General features: G+C 58.0%; 9 protein-coding genes across 9 annotated transcripts in view; 4 read left to right on the plus strand and 5 right to left on the minus strand.

Annotated features, from left to right (window-relative positions):
• Positions 1–4232, minus strand: part of P884DRAFT_297448 (uncharacterized protein) — a gene marked incomplete at both ends in the record, with an annotated part of 4947 nt that extends 715 nt beyond the window's left edge. The window contains 6 exons of the mRNA XM_069444516.1: positions 115–788; positions 857–3346; positions 3401–3656; positions 3725–3767; positions 3821–3849; positions 3933–4232. Coding sequence (XP_069300018.1) covers positions 115–788; positions 857–3346; positions 3401–3656; positions 3725–3767; positions 3821–3849; positions 3933–4232 — 3792 coding nt within the window. The remainder of the gene's footprint in view (positions 1–114; positions 789–856; positions 3347–3400; positions 3657–3724; positions 3768–3820; positions 3850–3932) is intronic.
• Positions 4233–6976: 2744 nt separating this feature from the next.
• P884DRAFT_194197 (mitochondrial branched-chain alpha-ketoacid dehydrogenase kinase-domain-containing protein) lies at positions 6977–8529 on the plus strand (the record flags this gene model as incomplete). The annotated part of the gene is made up of 4 exons (XM_069437813.1): positions 6977–7091; positions 7165–7313; positions 7389–8374; positions 8466–8529. 4 exons carry the CDS (start codon positions 6977–6979, stop codon positions 8527–8529), a joined length of 1314 nt encoding a protein of 437 aa, XP_069300019.1.
• A 60-nt stretch (positions 8530–8589) lies between these two features.
• P884DRAFT_297450 (uncharacterized protein) lies at positions 8590–9154 on the plus strand (the record flags this gene model as incomplete). Its single annotated transcript, XM_069444517.1, has 2 exons — positions 8590–8776; positions 9114–9154. 2 exons carry the CDS (start codon positions 8590–8592, stop codon positions 9152–9154), a joined length of 228 nt encoding a protein of 75 aa, XP_069300020.1.
• A 436-nt stretch (positions 9155–9590) lies between these two features.
• P884DRAFT_193577 (pyridoxal phosphate-dependent transferase) lies at positions 9591–11548 on the minus strand (the record flags this gene model as incomplete). The annotated part of the gene is made up of 3 exons (XM_069437769.1): positions 9591–10581; positions 10633–11238; positions 11442–11548. 3 exons carry the CDS (start codon positions 11546–11548, stop codon positions 9591–9593), a joined length of 1704 nt encoding a protein of 567 aa, XP_069300021.1.
• Positions 11549–12259: 711 nt separating this feature from the next.
• On the minus strand, positions 12260–14130 carry P884DRAFT_237853 (glycosyltransferase family 34 protein). The gene is made up of 3 exons (XM_069440057.1): positions 13361–14130; positions 12872–13299; positions 12260–12789 (listed from the first exon to the last, which is right to left on the minus strand). The coding sequence occupies exons 1-3, from the start codon at positions 13659–13661 to the stop codon at positions 12571–12573; spliced, it is 948 nt and encodes a 315-aa protein (XP_069300022.1). The 5' UTR covers positions 13662–14130; the 3' UTR covers positions 12260–12570.
• Positions 14131–14392: 262 nt separating this feature from the next.
• P884DRAFT_283041 (uncharacterized protein) lies at positions 14393–16159 on the minus strand. The gene is made up of 2 exons (XM_069443632.1): positions 15019–16159; positions 14393–14967 (listed from the first exon to the last, which is right to left on the minus strand). Exons 1-2 carry the CDS (start codon positions 15865–15867, stop codon positions 14803–14805), a joined length of 1014 nt encoding a protein of 337 aa, XP_069300023.1. The 5' UTR covers positions 15868–16159; the 3' UTR covers positions 14393–14802.
• A 244-nt stretch (positions 16160–16403) lies between these two features.
• P884DRAFT_290110 (nucleophile aminohydrolase) lies at positions 16404–18029 on the plus strand. Its single transcript, XM_069444039.1, has 5 exons — positions 16404–16615; positions 16674–16693; positions 16780–16830; positions 16994–17632; positions 17722–18029. Exons 1-5 carry the CDS (start codon positions 16572–16574, stop codon positions 17838–17840), a joined length of 873 nt encoding a protein of 290 aa, XP_069300024.1. The 5' UTR covers positions 16404–16571; the 3' UTR covers positions 17841–18029.
• A 42-nt stretch (positions 18030–18071) lies between these two features.
• Positions 18072–18837, minus strand: P884DRAFT_275446 (regulator of chromosome condensation 1/beta-lactamase-inhibitor protein II; the record flags this gene model as incomplete). Its single annotated transcript, XM_069442842.1, has 2 exons — positions 18072–18528; positions 18662–18837. 2 exons carry the CDS (start codon positions 18835–18837, stop codon positions 18072–18074), a joined length of 633 nt encoding a protein of 210 aa, XP_069300025.1.
• A 1196-nt stretch (positions 18838–20033) lies between these two features.
• P884DRAFT_327675 (uncharacterized protein) lies at positions 20034–23603 on the plus strand. Its single transcript, XM_069445560.1, has 3 exons — positions 20034–20611; positions 20752–22886; positions 23080–23603. Exons 1-3 carry the CDS (start codon positions 20284–20286, stop codon positions 23524–23526), a joined length of 2910 nt encoding a protein of 969 aa, XP_069300026.1. The 5' UTR covers positions 20034–20283; the 3' UTR covers positions 23527–23603.
• The last annotated feature ends 93 nt before the right edge of the window (positions 23604–23696 follow it).

Below are 23696 nucleotides of genomic sequence, written 5' to 3' on the forward strand. Positions count from 1 at the left end.
AGTAGTAGTAGTAGTAGTAGTAGTAGTAGTAGTAGTAGTAGTAGTAGTAGTAGTAGTAGTAGTAGTAGTAGTAGTAGTAGTAGTAGTAGTAGTAGAGGTGGTGGTGGTGGTAACGACGTCGAATCCGTCTTGGGTGATGGCCCACTCCAAGGCGAGGAAGGCGAGGATGTCGGCGTTGACCAGCGTGGTCCGGAGAAGGTGGAGGGTCGAGTTTTCGAGCGGGGTGGGGGTGGATATGTCGAAGAGAGCCTTGACGACGACGTAGTCCAGGATGGCATCCCCTAGGAACTCGAGGCGGTCCAGCGAGGCGTGAATGTTCGGGCCGTTGCAGGACGTGTGGGTCATGGCCTCGACGAGGAGCGACCTCTTGGTGAAGGTGTAACCCAACAGGGACTCCAGCGAGCGCATGGTGGCGGGAAGTGGCTCGTCGTCCGGTGCCTGGTTGTAGAGCACCTCGCGGCAGTGCTCGATGCTGTGCCACTCGAACTCTGGGAGGAACAGGGATATACATGCGAGCGCCTTGGGGGTCCCACCGCTAATGTACGAGGTGCCGATGAGGGCCTCGACCACGTCGGCGAGCGTCTTGGTGGAGAGTCTTCTGGTTTCTGTTTCGGACGGCGGGTTCTCTAGGAGGTCCTCGACGTAGGCAGGCCGCCATTTGTGCACGGTGAAGGTCTTGTGAATGATGTAGCGGTCCAGACCGAAGTCGACCGCAGCGTGGAAGAGTCTCGAGTTGGACACGATCTTGTCCTTCAACGGCGACAACAAACCTTCTGGGTATAAGGGATCTGGTTGTCGCACGTCGATTGCTTATTAGCTCAGTGTTATTTTCGGTTCGGGAAGGAGACAAACTCACAATTGGCGGAGCAGTTGACTGTTGTACAGAACTTGAGGATCGCATCGCCAAGAAACTCTATCCGCTCGTAGTCCGTCGGTCCCCTGGCTGCGCTCGCGCTGATCGCCGCAACCACGAGGGACAAGTCGGTGATGCCTGTCGGCTCGAGTCGAGTGTCCAGCAGGTCCTTGGCCACGAGATGGACTTCGAGTGCGCGGGTGATGGCCGGAATGAACATGGCAATGTGCGCATAGACCGCCGGGATGCTGTCGGCCCGGACCTGGTCCGCAGGCAGGACCCTCGGGTACGGTTTTGTGCACGGGGTTGGTGCCGAATTTGGGCGCGGCGGGCGGAAGGCGCCCACCTTCTTGGGCCAGCTTCTGACAGCAACGTAGGCGGCTTCTTGGGGAGCATCGTCGAAACCCTGGTAGGGCTTTCCGACTAGATCGGCCGCAGGTTTTGACGGGAGCCAGTCAAGATAGAAATAGGGGTGATGTTGGTTCGCGATGTCTCGGACGAGATGGGTTGGGGCGACCTTGGCCATGATCTCGGGGCTGATCTCTGTTGCGCTCATGTCGTCGAGGCGTATGTCACGGTCCAGGCAGGTGAAGCGGACGGGGAATTGCTTCTGCTGCTGAATCCGCCACCGGTGTCCAAAGGCCATGGTGAGAAGAGCAGGCGTGTGGTCAGTCTCGCTCATCGCTCCCGCCGTTGGCGTGCCCGCATCCGGGTTCATGCGGACGAGCCACGCCGACTTGTGGTCCCAGTACAAATCAAACTGGGCCATGTACGGAACCGGCACCGGTAGTGCGAGCTCAAGTTCGGCGCAAATGGATCGGTCGTGGCTCGAAATCGTCACCCGCCTGCTAGAGATCGGGGCACCGTCCCGCCACGCCTGAGCCACGAGCGGCCAGGGGTTGAACTGCTCCCTGACGGTGACGATACCGACGCGCGGCTCGGCATCCTTCAACAGGTCGCTCTCTCGGATGGGCAGCATGTTGCGGTTCACCAGCCCGACCTCGTACAGCTTGGCGTATGCCTGAAAGGCGGCGTCCTTGCAGGCTTTCGCCTCAGAGCTCCAGGCATGGAGGCTCTCAAAGGTTCGCAACCCGGGGGCCGGCGATACCGGAAGATGGACGGTAGCCTTCCGCAGGCCGGGCTGACGGGCGTCGACCGGGTTGCCCTCCAGGTCGTGGACGACGTAAAAGGGGCTCCAGTCAACGTACTTGCGCGTCGAAAGGGTGGCGCAGAAATGCTCAAGGTGCGCCTTCGCATCGAGGATGGTGATCTGGGCGCCCGTCTCCCTGTCCCTCAGTATCGGGTAGTCCAGGTCATCGCTGTCCTCGATCTGCTCCAGCCGCTTGTTCTCGCGCATGTCGTCTTCGTACTTGCGCTTCATCTCGCGCTCGAGGTTCTGCCACCGGCGAGACGAGGTGTCCGATTCATCCTCGACGAGGAGGTACAGGTGGGATGCTGACATGCGTGCTCGCCCCCGGCGTTGGATGAAAGACTTGAGGTTGTCCGGCTTGTCGAAGCAGATGACGAGATTGCACGCCGGCACGTCGATTCCTTCTTCGAGCACGCTTGTCGCAACCAAAAGGTTGATTGCGCCCTTTCGAAACGCCTGGAGAGCGAGCAGGTAGTCCTTTTGGCTCAGATCCAGGATGTCTTGCCTCCTCCCCGGCACTCTCGAAGTGCCGACCATTGAGCCCACTCGGTAGCGGCGCGATGTTTTGGGATGTACGGCGAGGATGTGGGACAGCACCGCGACGCTCGCCCGCTCTTTGACGAAGATGATGCCGATCGGGTTCCCCTCGTGAGACTCGAGAGCGTCGAGCAGGGCGCGCACCTTGGGCGAGAGTTCGGTCGGTGTCTCGGGAGGCGGCTGCGCGTCCAGCTTGCGGAAGGCCTCCGCCAGGTATGCCCATTCTTGGTCGCCTAGACTGTCGCCCCCCTGGCTGGGAGGGTTATCTGAGCCCCTAAGGAAGGAAGAGATTACTCTGTAGATATAGTAGTCTGCGGCCCAGGGCCCGAAGGTCTTCCACATCTCCCAGGCTCTTCTGCAGAACGACTCCATCTGTGACCGGGAGTATGTCTCCTTGGATAAGAGAACCTTCTTCAGCTTCTCCCGGCCCCGTGCTGTATGGTCGGTCAACAAACGCCGGACGAACGGATCCTGGCGGATGTCGAGCTCAAGGCACGTGTTCCTGAGCCTCAACATGGCCGGAGTCGGTTGAGCAGCATCATCGAGACTCGCCGCGCCTCCGTACGAGATGATCTTCATCTCGGGGCGATTGACTTGAGCCATAAGCTCTTCCCTGTGCTTGCTCGGCGTCTTGCAGACGGCATCTAGGGTCTTCTCGAGGACTTCGAGATCGTTCAAGTTGGACGTCATCAGGGGGCTCGCCGTCAACCCCAAGATATGGGGAACGGGGAGTCCTCGGGCTTTGTTGGGTACATAGTGCTCCCTCATGAGCCTTGCGACGGGGTTGTCGCCTTTCGAGTGGTGGGCTAGCGTGGGTCAGCCGGCGGCTAACCGGGGACTGGGGATGCGGTTTCATATACCTTCGTCAACAACGATAATCCCGAGAGAAGCGAGGGGAACGAGGGCATGGGTCACGGCGTCGAACAGAATCTGATAAGTTGAGACAATGATGCGGGTGTTGAAGAGGACGGCATCCCACACGCCTGGCTTGCTCGACCATGCTTCGACATTGTCGGACCCGAGTATCAGTCTAGACTGGACTCCCGGAATCTGGGCTCGGATGGTCTCAAACTGCTGCTCAGCTAGGGACACTGTTGGGGCCAGGAACCATGCAATCTAGGGGGAAGGGGGAAGCAGCAGTCAGCATTTCGAATCCGGCAGCAGTTTGGGGGGACTCAAGTAACCTTGTCGCCCCGTTCGAGCTCTGCCTGGATCCGCATGATGGCGCTGGGCTTGGTGTCAACAAGGTTTCTTTCTGACCGCTGCGTCGCCCTACGTACACTTGAGTTTTCCCACTCCCGGTGTCCATCTGGGCATGATCGGTCAGCACGACTGTTCTCATGCTCGAGGTCGGAAGACGAAACGAGCATGGCATGGCATGGCATGGCATACCGCAACAATAACGTTTTTCTTGAGGCTCTCTTCGAGCATCTCGAGCTGGTAGGCCCTCGCCGTCATGGTTACTGTCCTTGGGGGTTCTTGGTCGGGTGTGCTGCTGCGAGAACTGTGGACGGAGTCTAAGCCCGTGGTATGTGAGGCATTGTCGCCGTTGGAGGCGGGGGTGGTTTCAAGTTCATCAGTGTCCTGGATGAGAGACTTGTCGTCGTCATTGTCGTCGTCGTCATTGTCATCGTCGTAGCTGCTGTCAGCGTCGCGCTCTGATGAGCTCCAGCTGCTGTCTTCGGACGCCATGATCGTCATCCGGCGACGCGTGTCTGCAAGGCCACTAGGCAGATGCGTGACTGGATTCTCTGCGGATCCGCCCGCGGGGTTCAAGCCCCGGAGCATTACAGCCCGCGGATTCATGACGCGGCTGCCATTCGGTGTCGGCGCTTGAGGGCGATCCAGACCTAGTACGACGTGCGGGGCCAAGCTTGCTTCAATAGTCGCTGAACCTATGCAGTGAATAAATCCAAATTTTCTTTGAGATCCTGTTGCGGTTTACATCTTGTTTAAATCGTCTGGTGATTGTCACCGAAGCAGCACTGTTGGCCGATTTTTGATTGGGTTGGGCGGCAATCGACAGTGAGGCCCGCAACCAACCGCTATGCGGTTGCCTCGCACATGAGAGGGCGGGTGATGGCAGGCCTCAGGCTCAAGGTTTAGGTAGGTGCCTGGATTCCTGTCGAGGCAGACGCTTGCCATCGTCGCCTTCTGTGTAAGTCTGACTCTCAGGCATCCACGGCAAGTTGATGAATCAAAGTGGAAACACTGTGACGCGCATATCTTCTCGCCTTTCTCAATCGAGGCCACCAAGTCCGCACCGCACATGCCATCTTCTCTTCCATCACCTACCGCCCATTTCACGCGCACCGAGAGTGGCGAGTTGACAGCCGAGAACTTGGCAGTCCCCCGCTGACGGGCTGCGGATCGTATAACGGGGGAGATGTGATGAACGCGTGGGAGATGTGCTATACGCTGTGGTGCATTCCCGTTGTCACCCACCTGCATGTCCCGCGTGTGATGCGTCTCGGTATGATGGTGTTCGGCGAGTGGCCGATTATAAAGAGCGAAACGACCTTCTAGCCACAGCTGGGGGACGGGGTTACTGCTTTCTTCTGCTTTGATGAGTTATTAAGTGGGGTTAGCATTGACGAGCAGAACCCGCCTAACAATGCAGATATCGCATCTTGAGTCACTTCTGCGGTGTCTTCTTTCCTGGGCTTTCACTAGTGTACGCGGTAAGCGATTGTGGAGAATTCGCCAAGCAAAGGAATAGCTAAGAGGTCCTGGCACTTGACGCAGCTCGAGCATTGGTAGACGGATGGGTTGGAGATGCTAGTCGGCCATAGAAAGCCCCAACACTGGCGCTAGGGGAAGTAGCAGAACTGCTATGGGAAGCGTTCTCCTCTGAAGTTGTTACGTGATTCAATCGCAAACCTATGTCAGTACTTACACCATGGAGTACTTAGCCTTGATGAGGAGCTTGGTAAGAGGATGCCGCTTGCCCTACTTTTTCCTCGAGGATCCGGTTTGCTGGCTCTGATCGCTTCTTACCTGTACATGTCTCCTGTCCCTTTTTCCTCCACTTGTTTCCCGCCCTTCTTCTCTTCAGGGTCGAAAGCGGTGAAACCTTTGGCACCCCGCTGAGTAACGAATCAGCAAGGATTGGACCATTCACATAGTGCACGTACTGTAGTGTACAGCACATACAAAAAGGGCAGAGCCTGGTTTGTTACCAGCGAGCTACTTTTCATCGGGACTCTACCTCATGCATACCAATACCCAGTATTCCTATCCGTGGTACGATGGGATTCAACGCGTTGATTTTGCTTTGGAAACCCCTCTGAGAGGCACATGAATACTTAAACTACTGATTCCATCGAACGTTTAAGCATCGTATCGAACGATGTCCAGCGGCCTGCAGATCTTGCGTGAATGGCCGGAAGGTCTCGGTTGTACACGGATTACACACGGTACGAATTTTTCCGTCTTGCATGACACTACGGAGTAATCCGCAGTTACCTAAAACTTGCTTTCCCCGCTGTGGGGCATATTTCAGGTACCTCCGTGCATGTAATCCGTAGTGATACTAACTAGTTATACGGAATACGAGTATTCCATCATATTCAAGCGCCACCAAAGGCGATCCTTCTATATACAATCAGTTTCCGTATATAGGTTTAACTACCTACATTACGCTATAAAAGGTATGTTAGTGTTATATGTGATATATCTGAGTACGGAGTGTAAAAAAGTGCCAACCCAGCCTTGGTGCAAGTGTGATGGTTGCTCCAGAGTCTCGCGTGCAACCCCCCCTCCTACCAATAAACGCAAGTAGTGTATATTGACGCCCGGACCATCTTCTCTGCACGCACTCTATTCTACTCCGTACATACAAGTAGCGTGCGGTACGGAGTAGTTAGTGTAAACCGTAGTTACGTATTTCAGGTAACTACCTTACATGCCGCTAGGAAGCGAGGGACAGCTGGGGGCCGAGTCACCGCAGCCAACCCAGAGAGCTAGCATCTGACGCACCCGCAATGCCGACGTTCCAAGTTTAAACTTGAGCTTCCGTTGCCCCGCCCGGGCGACCTCTTTTCCTCGTCCACAACACTCGAGAACGGCCGGTCCCATCTTGTTCCTACGCTGACGCAGATGCCGGGTTTTGCGAGCCATTGCGGGATTGCAGCAGTTTTAAATCTACCGAATAACCTACTGCAGTGCTCTGCCGCTTGGCCAGTGCCGTCCTCCCCGCTTGCGTCATTGGACGGTGCTCAGATCTCCATTCCGCTTGCCTCGGCTTAGCCGCAACACCCGGACGCCCGTCCTCGACTCCACGCCCGACTACGCCCGGGCGCTGATCCGACGCGCCCAGCTGTAGCCGGCACTTCCAACACCGCAACCGAAAGCGCGCCCTTTCTGCTCCCATGCTGCACGCCGCACGACCAGAGCATCATCCACCGTGTACCATTGGCGCAACCTGAGCCGCCAACATGTCGTGGAAAAAGAGCGAGCGCCTGATGGAGACCATCCGGCACTATGCCAGCTTCCCGGCGACCGGCGTGAGCCTGCGCCAGATGGTCCAGTTCGGCGAGAAGCCGTCTGCTGGTGAGCCGGCCCCTTGCTCCGTTCTGCATCTTTTGACGCCGTCCAGGCTCTGATTCTGACGTTGGCCTGCAAGGGACGCTGTTCCGCGCCTCGCAGTTCCTCGCCGAGGAGCTGCCCATCCGGCTCGCCCATCGCGTCCAAGAGCTCGAGACGCTTCCGGATGGCCTGAATGAGATGCCGTCGGTGAAGAAGGTGGCCGATTGGTATGCGCAGTCGTTCGAGGTATGACACCCGATGCTCTGCCGCTTTCGCTCCGCCGGGGATTGTATTATGACTCACCAAAGCTTTCCTGTACAGGAAATCACCTCGCTACCCAGACCAGAGCTCAGCAAAGACGTGCGGGAGAGATTGATGAGGCCCTCGAGGAACGCGGGAAAGGGCACATCATGGCTGAGTGAGGCAACACCGAACCCGAGCATCGAAGAGGGACAGTACCACTCATTCAACGGCAACGGCAACGGCAACGGCAAGAACAAGTTCGCCGCGACGAGGAGGTATTTCGCAATGGTGGACGACACGGGCGACTGGCCGCCCGAGCTGCAGCTGTACAACCAGAAGTTCGCTCAAACGCTGCGCCGTGTCAAGCGGAGACACGACAGCGTCGTCACCACCATGGCACAGGGCATCCTCGAGTACAAACGCAAACGGCAACGGATGCAGATCGACAACAACATACAGTCCTTCCTGGACCGCTTCTACATGTCTCGCATTGGAATACGTATGCTCATCGGCCAGCACATTGCTCTGACGGACCAGAGCCACCACCGCGACCCGTCCTATGTCGGCATCATCTGCACCAAGACGTACGTCAGGGATCTGGCCCAGGAGGCCATCGAGAACGCGCGCTTCGTCTGCGAGGACCACTACGGCTTGTTTGAGGCGCCCAAGATCCAGCTCGTGTGCGATCCGAACCTCAACTTCATGTATGTGCCGGGTCACCTGTCGCACATGCTCTTCGAGACGCTCAAGAACTCGCTGCGCGCCGTCGTCGAGACACACGGCCAAGATAAACAAGAGTTTCCCGTCACCAAGGTGATCGTGGCCGAGGGCAAGGAGGACATCACGATCAAGATCTCGGACGAGGGCGGCGGCATCCCGCGGAGCGCCATCCCGCTGGTCTGGACCTACATGTACACCACCGTCGACCGGACGCCGAACCTTGACCCGGACTTTGACAAGAGCGATTTCAAGGCGCCCATGGCCGGGTTCGGCTACGGCCTCCCCATATCACGCCTGTACGCGAGGTATTTCGGTGGTGATTTGAAGCTCATCAGCATGGAAGGGTATGCGCGCACACCCCCCCTTCCCCCCTTCCCCACCAACTCAGTTTCCTGTTTCGTTTTCTCTTTGCTGACTTTACAACCCCTCTCTCAGCTACGGCACGGACGTCTACCTCCATCTGAACCGCCTATCAAGCTCGTCGGAGCCGCTGCAATAGGAATTCGCAGTCATGAGGGGGACTGGTACGTCTGCATCGCCCCGAGGATTGACGCTGCCAATGCGATACCTGATGCGCAAGCGCCTCAAGAACCCGGCCCCGCTCGAGATCCCCGAGCGCAGGCAGGTCGGCGACGTCGAGGCCATTTTCGGATCGTCGCCGTCGGAGGGCGAGGCTGCCCACCGCCAGCAGCAGCAGCAGCAGCAGCAGCAGCGGCAGTATTATTACCCCGCTCGTGGCAGTGATAGTGAGCTTTGAGACAAAAGTTCCTGCTACTGCTTACCGCTGCTACCGCTGCTGCTTACACGATTGGCGAGATGTTATGAAGAGGTTGGGTCGGACGGACTTGGCTGGCAGAGCCTTTCTCGGTCAAAGAACCGCATGCCCAACCATTTTTTTTTCCCCAACCCGTTTGAACTTCTAGTAGGTCGGCTGATTCTGGGGTTATGGATGGACATACATTGATTGATGTCGGCACGACCCCCCCCAAAAAAATTCTGCATGTGAACACGGCGCTTTTCAATAGGATGGGAACAGGGGTGGGAGGGCTCTCGTCTGAACTCAACCTTGTGTTGGAGGGGTAGACCGGTCGTCGCTTCGCTACTTCTCGTCCCATCGGTTGTAGGAATACAGTAGGATACTTGACGTCGCCGTGATGGGATTTGCAGGATGACGATGTTAACTTTTGTAGTTAGGGGGAAGGCGAAGGCTAGAATGAGAAGATGAAGGGAAGTAATTGAGGGACATTTTACTTGTACATACATACACGGGGTACCACCGTGTTGTTGAACAAGTATGTATGTATGTAAGCCAACGCTTCAGTGTATGTATTACCTTGATTTTTTTATCTGTCAATGACACTACGCGCTGTTTGCTTAGGTTATTCTAATCACCACATAAGCCTCCCTTTCCCCCCTTTGGCTGAGTTATGCAAGAGATAGTTAAGCATAGTCACCTATCCATTCAGGCCATCCATCAATTCGTCGGTTCATCCACTCATCCATCCATGCATGCATATATTCCGCTCGGCCCAAACCGGGCGCCGAAGCGGCAGAGAGAGACTATGCCTTATACAACAGGTCCAAGAAACCCTTCGCCATGTCCACCACGACGCTTTTGTTCGGCAACGACCCGGCGACGCCGTACAGCGCCGCGGTATCCCCGCCCCCGCTCTGGACCTTCTTGCCTTCGACGAGGCGCGCGCGCTCCTTCTCGCGCTCCGCTTCGACGACGGCCTCCAGGTCGGCAGCCAGGCGCTCCCAGACCTTGACGATGGGCAGAGTGAGGGCGACGTGGATGGCGGGTGGGTTCTGCAGGGCGTTGAGGTGCCAGCCGCGCGCCGTCATACCGTCGGCGATGTCGTAGATGTTGAGGTTGCGCGAGCGGAAGGCGATGACCGAGACCAGCGGGTTGCCGAGGACCTCGAGCTCGGCGGAAAGGGCGGGAGAGGTGTTGATGTGGTTGAGCAGCTTCTTGGCGGTGCCGACAATCTGCTTGCAGGACTCGAGGTAGCCCGCCTCGCCGACCGACACCAGACTGGCCCAGCAGGCGGCGATGAGCGCGCCCGGCCGCGATCCGGCAATGCCCGGAGAGGCGTAGACGCCACCGGACCACGATGGGTCGACAAAGTACTGGTAGGCGCGCAGGGCTTGGGTGCGGTAGAGGACGGTGCTGTTGCCCTTTGGCGCGAAGCCGTACTTGTGAGTGTCGCAGCTGATAGAGGTGACGCCCTTGAGGCGGAAGTCGAAGGGGACAGTCTCGAAGCCGGCCTTGTCGAGGAAGGGGACGAGGAAGGAGCCCAGGCAGCAGTCGACATGCAGCGGGAGGCGCTTCTTAAGTGCGAGCTTGGAGAGCGCCGAGATGTCGTCGATGATGCCGTGCGGGAAGTTGGGAGCCGAGCCGACGAGGAGGATGGTGTTGCTGTTGATGAGGCGGGCGACGCGCTTAACGTCGACTTGGTAGCTCGGTGCAGGGCAGGCCACGATGTGGATCTTGATCTTGAAGTACTCGCCTGCTTTGCGGAAGGCCGTGTGGGCCGTCTCGGGGAGGATCCTGGGGATGGTTAGCAATGAAAAAGGGGCCAAAAGAGGGTGTATATCTTACATTTCCGGCTCCGTGACACCCCGCTCGACGTAGGCCTTCTGCCTCGCGCTGAGGCAAGCCATCAGAATACTCTCGGTTCCGCCGCTCGTGCTCACGCCTGCAGCACCCGGGGGCGCATTGAACAGGCTCAGGACCATGGCGACCACCTCTGCCTCCATCTTCCTCACGCCGGGGAACACATCTGGATGGATCGGGTTCGCCACGGTAAACTTCCCATACGCCTCGGTCTGGAGCTTCAGCAGGTCGTCCTCGCCATGGTACACGGCGCCCGAGACGTAGCCGTCCTCCCAGCGCGTGTGGTCCATGGTGGCGAGAGCCTCGAGCTCCTTGCGCACGGCGTCCTCGGCCCAGCCCTCCTTGGGCAGCGTCAGGTAGCGGGTCCCGTTGGCGGGCACCATCTTGGTCTGCAGCTTGGAGAGAGCCTCATCGACTTGCTTGCGCACCTGGGTGCGCACGCCCGGCATCCGCAGAAACCAGCCGTACAAGACGCGGCGCGCGTCGGCGTACAGCTCAGCCAGCGTGCCGAGCAGCCCGCGGCCCTTGAGCTTCCACAGCGCGCGGCGGGTCCATCGCAGGAGGAAGAGGAAGAAGACGATGTTGCGGATTCTGAATCGATGGCAAGTTAGTGATAACTACATCTTCTATGACCAATTGGCCCTGTCGGAAGCGAAAAGGCCCAGCGAGTTTAGTTTTTTTTTTTTTTTTTTTTTTTTTTTTTTTTTTTTTTTTTTTTTTTTTTTTGGAGGGACGGGACGGGACGGGAAGAGTGCAGCGTTGAGAATGCCAAGGGAAAACGGGCAGCTACTGACAGGTCCAGATTGAGCATCAGCGACGGGTCCCAGCCCGCCCGAGATCTCCTCCGGACGGTATTGAAACCCTCTCGCAGGCTGACGGGTAAGCGCGACGTTCCGGGCATTTTTGCGACTCCAGGAGCGGTCGGAAAACGGTCGAGGGCCGCCACGCGCAACAACTTCCGCAGGACCTGGAAGACGGTTTCGGGAGCTGCGGGAAGACGATTGTCAATGGAGCTCGGCTCTTTCCCATCAAGGATCAGGGCTTAGAGCGGAGCGCACCCCGGCCTTTTTGCATGTTGCGGGCGTTCTGGGCCCCCACACCCTGTCGGCTCTCCGCGGCTGCCGTTTGGGCGCACATTGCCATGCCATGGCCCCGCTAATCATGCCGCTATCCGGGCTTCACATGCCAAAGGCATTCCGGGATCTCGTTTTGGCCATGCGACCTATCGCCCCAACGCACCTGGCTTTTCATTGGCAGAGCGGGCGGGCCGCCTACTCTGGCACACTTACAACGTATAGCCGAGTCTGGTCTACCTTCTATCGACAACAGCGCTACCTACGCTTGTGCAGTGTGATTCGGACATAGGTGCAAATTTGGTGTTGTCTCTCCGTGGTGTGACCTCATCGAACGTTGTAATCGTGGAGAAACCCTGTCCCTAACTGTACATAGTACTGTCAATTACGAGCGCCCGACAACGTCTGCTACACTACGGCCCCCCGTGATAGCGCATTGGCTTGAGATGCGTTTGGTCAGCGGCATTCCAAGTCTGAGTACGGAGTGTATCGAAGGTGATTTCGAATGCCCAAGATAGGCCTGGATATGCTCCTTTTGCGTGCAGCGTATGAATCCATTACACGGACTATCTCCTCACCATCTCGGTAGAAGCAAGAAGCCTTAACATTACCGGCATCAAACTACCCAGCAACTCCTATGTCATGCCCTCTTCCAAATCAATGCTTGTTACTCCTGTGTTTTCCAGGGCTAACCAGCCACCCGTCCCGTGTCGCAAACCCTCCAACGCCGGGGTCATAATATCACAAAAGATCCAAGCCGCGGACTAGTTGCAGTCGAGAGCTAGTCCACGCTGTCAGAGGCGCGCGAAAGCCACCCTTCCGAGCCACTACCCACTGAAATCCCGTCCTCTCATGTGCTCGCAAACGCCTTCTGCCACGCCTGCACAAACGGCCGGGATTGGGACTCGCATGCCTCTGGCCCGGAGTCGGCACAATCGGGAAAGCTGATGACAAAATCGCCATCTCTGTATAGCTCCTCCTGTTTACCCTTGACGTAGGAGTTGAGGACGTGCTGGTCGACGATTGCCAGCCGAGAAAGGATAGTGGGGTGCCACTGCACAATGTGTTCCTGCAAGCGCTGATTAGCATACGTGCCCGAAAAAGGAAATAGAGAGAGAGAACCGGGTAAAAAAAAAAATCGAAGAGCGTACCAAAGCATGGGCCTCGGCCTTCTGGAAGGCGTAGCTTCGATACAGCGGACCAAACCAGGTTTGGAGGAAGAAGCGCGCCCACTCGCCGTTGCGCACGATCACGCTGCTCGACGTCAACCCCTCCGTATCCTGCATGAGCACCAGGTCCACGTCCTGGCCCTTCAGGTGGCTAAACGTCTTAATGATGCTGTCCGGCGGGACGACGGGGAAATCCCTCTTCATCATCTCGTCGAGCTTCGCCGGCTGCATGATGTCGTCCTCGATCTTGATGTTTGGGTTCATAATGAAACCGCTGGCATCAAGGAACCAGACGTAACGAGCGTCGGGAAACTTGGTTAGGGCGTCCAGCATGGCGACCACGCGCGCCCAGGAGAACGGTGAGCCTCCCAGGTCGTAGTCGCCGATCTTGGCAAGGAGAGTCTTGTAGCCTGTGCTGCCCCATCAGCATATCCGCCTTCAAAAGCCCGCGGCTGCCGCTGATTGCCGTACCATGCTTCTCGGCATACCGCAGCCTGTTCTGCTTGACCGTTTCCAGATACGCGCCGTTGTATCTGCTCGCATCTAGCACCGTCACCACCACGACGGGCGGGTCGCCCTTGGGTACGCGGGGTGACGGCACGGCATGCCACCCACTGTCTGACCGGGTAAGTAGGTAGATAAAGGTGAGGAAGACGAGCCCTGCGAGCGCAAAGAGCTTCGCGCGTGTTTTCCGGAGGCCGGGCAAGCGGGATGTGCGCGGGAGGTATGGTGGAGGCCGCGATGTCTTTCGCGGGGGGAGAGCGAAATGCATCGCGGGCAATGGGAGGCCCGGGGAGCGATTCCCTAGGCCCAAGTTGCGAGTCCAATTGCGCCGGGGATCAACCTGCTTGTGGATCGTCGGTCGAAAACCGGTGGTGACGGGGGCAGAGGCTCGCGAGCTGATCGAAGAGCGCTCTTTCAGAGAACAGCGAAAGGTTGGATAATGACTCCTCTGGTTTCGTTCGAGCGAATGGATAATTTCGGGAGTATCTTGGTTCGGGAGGAAGATCGGTCAAAGAAGGGTGCGCTCGATCGGTTGATAGGACGGCTCTGTGGACCGGCAGATACGTTTGTCAGGGGTGACTTGGGAGAGATTTCAAGGTCGGGTTGCACAAGGGTTCGCTCAAGGCATCGGCAGATTGGACAGGTTTGTTCGGCAGGTTCGTCGACAGGCTACCTCGAGCGCCCAGCAGATAAAAGATGGCCTTTGCCGTGCGAAGGGGATATCATCACGGGAGGCTTCCTCTCAAACGCGGTCGAATCGCCCTGGATGAGCAGTGCGGATGATGGAAATTGGTTGCCGATAAGCTTATCGCTGATTGTAACTATACCCCTAACCCTGAATACCCGCTGCTCTCCGAAATCGAGCTTCATCGCGAACATACGCCAGAACAAGGCAAAAATGGTTAGAAATAAACAGGCCAGTTGATCTAGGCCATAGCCATGTGGCTTTGAGCAAAACAGTCTTAGCTAAAGATACGTATTCGGAAACCAATCTCTATTGGCGGCTCAAGAAGCAGCGGCATATTAAATATCAATACATTGATGGCAAATTATAACCTTTGACTTGAATTAGGCATGTATGAACCCAGCCTTCAAGCAACCCATCCAGATACAGCTGGCAAGAAACACCAGGGTAGCAGAGACAGATTCGAGAGACCCAAAAGAGCTCCCAATTGCAGGCACTGATTCACGCGTTCGCGCCGAACCCCGATGAGAGCAGGGCAAGACGCCCCGTTCTCAGGGCGGCAGCGAAGCTTGATCTCCGCACACAGACTAGTTGCCACAACACGGAGGGGCAGCCGTGACAACTTAAGAGTGCGCAGTGATGGTGATGATGGAGCACTCGGCGAAGCTGAGACAAGGCGAAATTATAAGAGGTTGCTATTAGTACATAACACCGGACAAGCGTTCTACCTATCCTTTTTCGACTCGTTGGTTGCTGTCTCGGGTGCGGCGTCACCTGGAACATCGTCCGCTTCATCATCGTCCGGGTCATCTTCCTGGACATCAACGACACGATCGCTAGCCTTCTCAAGAGTCTTGGCCATGAGATGGTTCACAAACTTCCACGTTGCCTACGACACTCGTTAGCGTATTGCGGGAAACCGTAAGGGAGCCATACTCACCCCCAAGAACGTCAGTACGCCAACCAGAACAAGGCCCCAGTTGATCTGTTCTAGCCTGTCCCTTCCGGTACCTCTCCGTCGACGGTATCCGCCGAACCGTATGTTGAACCAGTGCCACGGTGACATGAAATACATGGTCTTGAGGAAGCCCAGAAGCCCGAGGGAGAGGAACCCCTTCAAGAAGTGGAGGGACCAGCTCCCAGGCCCTTCGTCCGGCAAGACGGGCTCATCGTAGTCAAAGTCAATGTCCAGCAGGCCGCCGACGAGGCTGCCGAACGGATCTTCCCAGAAGCCAATGATGGGATCGGCAATGAATCCGAGGATGAAGACGGTGAAGACCAAGATGGCCACGGTCAGGGTGACCCGGAGGACCTTGCTGGACAGCCATCGGCCCCACCGCAGCCGCTCGAGGCGGTACTCGAACTGGCAGGTCGGGCACCGCCAGTAGTTCCTGTCCGATAGAGGCGCCGCGTTCCTCCAGGCCCGCAGACACCCCTCGTGGACGTACTTCTGCGAGCCCTTGCATTTGCACGGGCTCATGAGGCGGCCTAGCTCGGGGTCCTCGGATACATAGCGCACGCGTGCCTTGGATGAGAAGACCCGGCCGGCGAGCGAGTCGTCAATGTCCGTCGTGGGATAGACAACCTCGAGACAGATGCGGCAGGTTCGCGGCTTGTAGTGACGCTGGCGCTGCCTCTGCGTGGGCGTGGGACCGGACGATGGGGGGTTGGACGAGCTGGCAGCGCGGCGCGTTTGTTCATCGACTGCCGGAGTCGTCGCTTCGCGGTTAGCCTGCGAATTCACTCCAGATGGCCAGCCCCATTGTGGTCGGAACGCTTCCGAAGCCATCTTTCGTAAGGCTGTACAGCTGTTGGTGATGGTGAGAGGTTCGTGTCGACGACAAGGTGGAAGGATACGCTTCCCGAAACGCCGAGGTTGGGCACTCGGGCGCTATGAACCTGGAAGGCCATCGAAATATGACAGGTGTCAGACTGCGCCAGCTGGTCTGGGCAGTGGGCGGTGGGCTCTGTCGCGCATCGGATTCCCACAAGGAGGATGCCACTGAAGGCTCACATCCCAAAGCTAGCTAGCACAAGTGAACAGCCGCTAGCTCACATCGGTCTCGTCTGAGAGCTGCACATTGCTCGGACTGATTTCGCTCAGAGAAAGAAAAAAAAGAAAAAAAAAAGGGAAAATCGAAACACGGGCAACATTTTCAGTCGCGGCCCCATTGCGGTTAGGCTAGCAGCGGGGCAGCCTGGCGGGGAGGTCCATGCTGGGACGGCAGGCGGGCGAATCAGCAGCGTAGCAGCTTCTCTTGCTATCCATCGCCTTGTTGGTCCAAGCTCTCTCAGGCCGGCCATCGACGCGCAACTCCGCTTGTGCCTGCAGCTCCAACCTGGGAGTTGCGACACCAAGCCCGCCGCCGACGCTCCAAGATCGACCTGGGAAATCAAATTCAACCACGGACCAGGAACAAGCTCGCACACACCCACACCACATCACGAATCGAATCGACAACAATATCTCTTGTGAGGTTCTAGACGGACGTCATGGCAGACAGATATTCCTTCTCTCTCACAACATTTTCGCCCAGGTAAGCCGCCAACAAGGCCAGGCTTTCGGTGTAAACGGTGACGTTGACAAGCCAACAGCGGCAAGCTGGTCCAAATCGGTCGGTCGCCCAACCCCGTGTCAAGGAGCTTGCACCAGCTTGCTACTCGTCGTATTACCAAGGACACTTTTCTGATTCCCGCGCAGAATATGCCCTCAACGCCGTGAACCAAGGCGTAACAGCGCTAGGCATCAAGGGTTCGTGCACACCCCGCTATCCAGGAGCCTCTTAACGTCTCTTCTCTCTCACCTCCCTCCCCCCCCACCCCCTCTCTCGCTTTCCTCACAACTCTCCTCCGGCGGACATGCGCCTCAGTACCGACCGGATACTAACATTTGTCTTGGCAAATGATGCAAACAGCCACAAACGGCATCGTCCTCGCGACCGAGAAGAAATCGTCCTCCCCGCTCGCCGACGCCTCGTCGCTCTCCAAGATTAGCCTGGTGACGCCCAACATCGGCATGGTCTACAGCGGCATGGGGCCCGACTACCGCGTGCTGGTCGACCGGGCGCGCAAGGTGTCGCACACGGGCTACAAGCGCATCTACAACGAGTACCCGCCGACGCGCATCCTGGTCCAGGACGTCGCCCGCGTCATGCAGGAGGCCACCCAGTCCGGCGGCGTGCGGCCGTACGGCGTGAGCCTGCTGATTGCCGGCTGGGACGAGGGGATCCTGCCGGAGGAGGAGCTCGAGAAGGCGGAGCAGCAGCGGAAGCAAGCGAGTGGTGGTGGTGCCGAGGAGGGAGGCGAGGGCAAGAAGCTGGGGGGCAAGACGGGCGGGATCCTCAAGGGCGGGCCGATGCTGTACCAGGTCGATCCTAGCGGGAGTTACTTCCCGTGGAAGGCGACGGCGATCGGCAAGAGCGCCACGACGGCCAAGACGTTCCTGGAGAAGAGGTACACGGAGGGGCTGGAGCTGGAGGATGCGATACACATCGCGCTGTTGACGCTCAAGGAGACGATCGAGGGGGAGATGAACGGGGACACAATCGAGATCGGTAAGTTTCATTCGCCTGGGCTGCCCGTCGCACATTCCCCGAAAAAAAAAAAAAAAAACAGTCTCGGAATCTGACGCGCTCGTCTCTAGGCATCGTCGGTCCCCCCGCAGACCACCTCCTCGGCGTCGAGGGCGTCGAGGGCGCGGTCGGGCCGCGCTTCCGGAAGCTCACGCCGCAGGAGATCGAGGACTACCTCACGAATCTATGATTTCGGATATGGCGTTGTGCGGGTCGGATTGGGCTGACGGACGATTGGGACGGGTGACGGGCGGAGCGTTCCGGGGTCCTCTCTCGCTCTCTCTCGCTCTCTCTCTCTCTTTCTCTCTCTCTCTCTGCAAGCAAGCTTTCATTGTACACTAGACGACAGGAGCACGAAAGGCTATAGAGAGAACAAAACACCCCCCGAGCCAGGGGCAATTTACTGGCATTCCCCCCCGGGCTACTGCCGTTGCTGCTCCTGCTGCTGCTGCTGTCGCCGCCGCGCAATCAAGAACGAGCTCCTGGGCCCCGCTGCCACGCCAGCCGCTGCTTCCCCCTCGGCGAGGACGGAGGTCAGGTCGACGCTGGTCCAAGTCTCGGCGGCGGACACGCCCGGCAGGCCGAGCTGCCCGTTGGCGTTGTCGCCCAACACGTACACCTCCCCGTCGGCGGTCAGAACGAGCATGTGGGCGTCCCCGACCGCGACGTCGACGACGTCCTTGTCGCCGTCGACCACCACGGGGGTCGGCGCGTCGGAGAGGCCGTCCAGGTAGGCGGAGCGCCCCGCGTGGCCCCAGCAGTAGAGGTCGCCCCCCGCCGTGAGGGCGGCGAGGACGTAGCCGCCGCCGGCGAGCTTGGTCACCGGGCCGGTCGGGAGGTCGTCGAGGTCCGTGACGGGACCGGGTGCGCCGGCCGGGCTGTTGGGGTGGGTTGGGTGAGTTTCCAACCACATGGGTCACGCGGGTAGGTTTTTTTTTTTAAAAAAAAAAAAAAAAAAAGGAAAAGGAATGTTGATAAACCCTTGGTTATGCGCTGAGGCATCCTACTCACCTGTCGTCGGACGGCTCCCTCCCCAGGCACGCTGTGTACCGCTCGTCACCCCAAGTCCAGACTCGGCCTGTCGACGTGAGGGCTGCGAAGCCGGTTTCGTAGGTGACCAGCTGCGTCATGTCATGGAAGCCGGAGAAGGCATGGGACGGCTTATCCTTGGCCAAGAGGCTGCGCATGGAAGGGTATTGATGGAGCGTCTCGACGCCGTCGTGGACTCGCAGGCGACGTCAGTGGCTTAATCGTAGAGTTCAAGAGTGGGCACACCACGCTACCTACTACGGCACCGTTGGACGCTTCAATGAAGCTTGCATAGAGACGTTCGTCGGACGTGCGCAGTCTCTCGTGAGCTTTTGGTACCAGGCCGGCTTCTCGCCATATGCCATCGCCGGTTTTCACTGAACATCCGCGGGGAGAGTCAGCTCTTCAAGCGATTGTGCAACATGACCATGTATAACTATACGGAGTATCATCCCCTTCGCTGATCGAAAAGCAGGCACTGAGGTTCTCGTTCCAAGATGATGCCGCTGTGTCAGACCTACCTCGAGTGTAGGAGAGGAAAGGGCGGATGGCGCCGACATCGTTCCCGTGCAACACACAAGTGAACGATGAAATGTCGTCAGGCTCGTCATCCCGCGGAGCCTCGAACTGCAGTTGGTTCCAAGCGTTGAACCCAGTCGCATACAACACCATCGCTGTAGAATTTCTCGGGATCTTAGCTGGAGAGTCGAAAACCAATGCGTGAGGCTCAGGCAGAAAAATGATCGAGAGTCGCCGTGCTGGGTGTGCTGGGTCGAGAGTGTGAGGGTCTAGAGTTGCTGTCAAGTGGTACAGACTGAATGTGAATCTGAGTAATGCGTATCAGCACTCTGCCTACTACTGTAGTAAGTTAGTACACAACGTGCTCGAGACAGGCAAGTGGGTCTCGATTACTGCCTGCGGTATACTAATAACTAGTGTACGGATTACTTGTAAGTATGCGCTTCTTTTTAAGTGCGGATCAGTTCCTATGAGCGGTACGGAGTACTCTGTACATGTACAGAGAAACTCCCTGATAAAGGAAATACTCCGTGCGAGGCTACCAAAAAGCAAACGGACTCGGATGTCGCGGGCAGGGAATGGAAAGCGCAAAATGACAGGGCGCGGAAGGAACAAAAGGATGCAAGGCTGGGGCCCTTGTTCAGATGTCGGAAGGAGTGGGTACTTGGAAAGAGTTGATTGGCTATGATACCCCGGAGCAACGCTTTGGTTCAACAATCGTTGTCGGTTCACCTGGACAACACACCCAAGTGGGGTCGCTGCATAGACGAGGTGGATGAGGCGGGCAAGGAGTTGTTCGTTGTTCGTTCTCATCCTCTGCGGTCGATACATGTAATGCGATTTGCCAGTTTCCCAATTTCATGGAAAGAGTACGAGATCGCAGAGCGTTCTGGCGCGCGGACTCTGAGGTTATTCGACGTCGCGGCATTGAGGCAACATGATTAATCGCTTTGCCTGAGAGTCTTTCCTTTCTCGGATTCACCGCAACTCACGCACCACACACACCACACGCACCACACTCACCACACTCACCTCACCTTCTCACCCAGGAGGTCCCCTCACCACAACTGCCCGCCCGTCGGGAGATGAACAATCTAGACGACGACACGCCCGGTTCGGGCGATGACTGGGAAATCACCCTTTCGCCTTCCATCTCCTCACTTTCCTCTTTTGCGCCAGAAGACTATTCGTTTCCGCTGCAACAGCACCTGCAGCTCGCAGCGCAGCGGCCAGAGGCGAGCCTTAGCCGAAGTCCATCACCACTGCGGCCCTCGCCTCCACAACAGCAACAACCACAACAACCGCAGCAACAACAACAACCGCAGCAGCAGCAGCAACAACAAAAACAACAACAGTCACAATCACAACACCATGACTACCACCAATCTGGGGGGGATCAGTCCCAATTTCAAAGTTACGATCATTCCCGCCAAAAACAGCGTACCCCGCCTCTCAAGGGCCCAATCCATCAACCTCGCACCACCACCACCACCACCCACAATCACAACACCATGACTACCACCAATCTGGGGGGGATCAGTCCCAATTTCAAAGTTACGATCATTCCCGCCAAAAACAGCGTACCCCGCCTCTCAAGGGCCCAATCCATCAACCTCGCACCACCACCACCACCACCACCACACAAGCGCAGATCTCTATCCCCGTCCCTAACCTGCACACCCCACCACCCACCTCCCCGCGCCGCAAACCAGGCGGTCTGCTCTTCAACCGCTCGTCATTATCATCCCCATCCGCAGCCGCCATGAGCGCCGGTGCCGGTACCAGTGCCGGTGCCGGTGCGTCACGCACCGCCATCACCTCCCCCACGCACCCCGGCAGCGATAGCAGCAACAGCAACAACAACAACAACAACAACAACAGCAGCAGCAGCAGCAACAACAACAGCAGCAGCAGCAGCAGCAGCAGCAGCAGCAGCAGCAGTAGTAACAGTCGCAGCCACAGCCGCAGCAGCAGCCGCGCCGACAGCGCCCTCAGCCAGCGCAGTGGCGCCAGCCTGCGCCTCCTCACCGGCCGGGGCATGGGTACCAGTGTCGGCTTGGGTGCAGGCTTGCCCGTGTCCCCTCTTCCTTCTCCCGCTTCGGGGCTGCTGCATCGCCGCGGCGCCAGCGGTACGGGGCAGAAGTCAGCCTCCGGATCTGGGTCCGGATTCTCGCCCTTACGGCCCCGACCTCCCGCCGCAGTGGGCGATCGGGAAGGGGAGGAAGCATGGAAAAGGGAGAAGGAAAGGGAAAGTGAAAGGGGGAAAGGAGAGGAGGGAGCAAGCCCGAGTCGCAGCTTCGATTCCGGGTTAAGTCAGGGGTGGAGCGATCTGGGCGGTGAGGTCGAAGAGGTGGCCGACGTGGAAGGGGAGGGGGATGATCAGGATCAGGACGGGGCCAGCAGCAGCCAGAGGCACAGCTGGGATAGCGTCGCAACTTTGAGGGGGGAAGGCCCCCGAGTCCGGTTCTACGTGCACGACAAAGACAGCGACGCGGATGATGAGGGCGACGGGTCGAATACTACCCGTGTTGGAGAGGGCTCCGACGGGTATAAGGACGGCCAAGAGTATGGCGCTTTCCAGGAACGAAAGGGTCTTCGGGAGCTCCGGCCCCACACCGACTACGCCGACTCCTTGAAGTACGCAAGGTCCACGGAAAAAGAATATGGAAACTTTCGTGGGTCTGCTCACGAAACAACGGACACGCGAGGCAAACACGAAGATCGCCGCGGAAACGAGCGCCCTTGCGATGAGAATGCTCGCCGTGAGGATGGACAGCAGGCCCGGGGGACGGTTACCACGGGTCTCAGGAAAGAGGTGGATAATGAGGACGGCCGAGTTGACGATGCGAAGCTTCACGAACAACGAAGATGGAGTGAAGCTCGGGATGCGAATCAGGACATGGGAGAGAGGACCCAGGAGACCGAAGAGGACACTCTTCCGCCGGGCAGAGTCATGCTTATGGAGCGGCTATGCGATATAGTACAGAAGCTTTCCTCGGTCAGAGTGGGCGGCGGCATGGAGGACGACGTCCTTGACGTCCTGAATGGCAAGGTGGACGAGATGGAGGAACTCTTAGAGCTGGCGGAGGAGACGGCCGAAGCCGAAGCCACGGCGGAAATCGAGGCGCTGGCCAGAGCCGGGGTCCGAGCAGAAGCGGAAGCCGGAGAGGATGCGGCAGTCAGAGAGGATGCGAGAGTCGAAGAGAAAGGGGAAGCCAAAGAGGGAGGGGAAGTCAAGGAGGAAGCGAAAGCCAAGGAGGAAAGGGATGTTACCCCCGACGCCGGAACACCCAGGCAAAAGGATGAGGTGAAGACGCAAGGGGAGGGCGAAGGGCCCAAGGAACAGGCGCAGGCCGGTTCTGGAGACGACAACATCAAGGCTAGCAGCACGCCATCTGCCACGCTCCCGGTACCACCGCTCCGGATCGGGGACCAGGACATCCGTGACCTGACGAGCCCTCTCCCGTGGCTCAGCTTCGCCTTCAAATACTACCCGGAACTGTCAATATCGCCGATATACTCGCCGCCCGAGCTCGCGGCGGCCACCAACGAGGCCCTTGAGGCGGCCAAGCAGGCGGCCCAAGCCCAAGCTGAGATGGCCGAGCGGGTGGCGCACGAGGCAGAAAGGCTGAACCGCGAGTTGGTCAAGGTCGTCAAGAGGCTTCAGGCCCGAAAGGAAGAGTCCGACGTAAGTGCGCCTTTTCTTTCACTTTTAACTCGCTCGACCTTCCAAAGACTCCCGGTCCTTCCTTCATTCTTTTTCTTTCCTCCCCCCCCCCTCTTTTTTTTTTTTTTTTTTTTTTTTTTTTTTTTTTTTTTTTTTTTTTTTTTTTTTTTTTTTTTTCTCGCTTGGGGCTCCGCTAACAAGCAAGCCGGCACAGCACCTTCACGCCTTGCTCGTCGAGCGCGCCGAGGCCGCCGCGGCGCGCATCCTGGACCTCGAGAAGGAGGTCTCCGACCTGGAAGACGACATCCTGGCGAACGAGTCGGAGCTGCGGCACCTGCGGCTCAAGATCCGGGCGGTCGAGACGATGTGCTACGAGGTGGCGCGGCCCGACACGGTCGACCCGGAGCTGGTGCGCTGCATCGAGAACTGGAAGGCCGACTGGGTCCTGGTGCGCGACCGCATGCTGGAGCGCAAGAAGGGCCGCCGCGAGCGCCGCGCCCGCCTCCACCGCGCCGGCTGCCTCCTCGGCTCGCTCGAGGAGCGCGAGAACGAGATGATTATGACGGCCACCACGACCCTCACCAGCCTCGGCGCCCTCTCCATGTCGGCGTCGTTGCTTGGCCTGGGCGGTCTGAAGAGTCCCAGGAAGGGGGTAAGGTAATAAGAAACCGGGAACGAATGAACGAATATGACGCAGTCTGGAGAGCGGCTGGCTTCTGGCATGTAAGCAAAGAGGTGGGGGGGGGGGTTATGTTTTGTGGTTTGGAAAGGGGGAGGCGTTGTGCATCCATATTTTTCTTTCTTCTGGAGAGGGATGGCGATTGCATGACG

Source organism: Thermothelomyces heterothallicus, assembly GCF_042370625.1.
Source record: "Thermothelomyces heterothallicus CBS 202.75 unplaced genomic scaffold P884_scaffold_4, whole genome shotgun sequence".
NCBI classification, from domain to species: domain Eukaryota; kingdom Fungi; phylum Ascomycota; class Sordariomycetes; order Sordariales; family Chaetomiaceae; genus Thermothelomyces; species Thermothelomyces heterothallicus.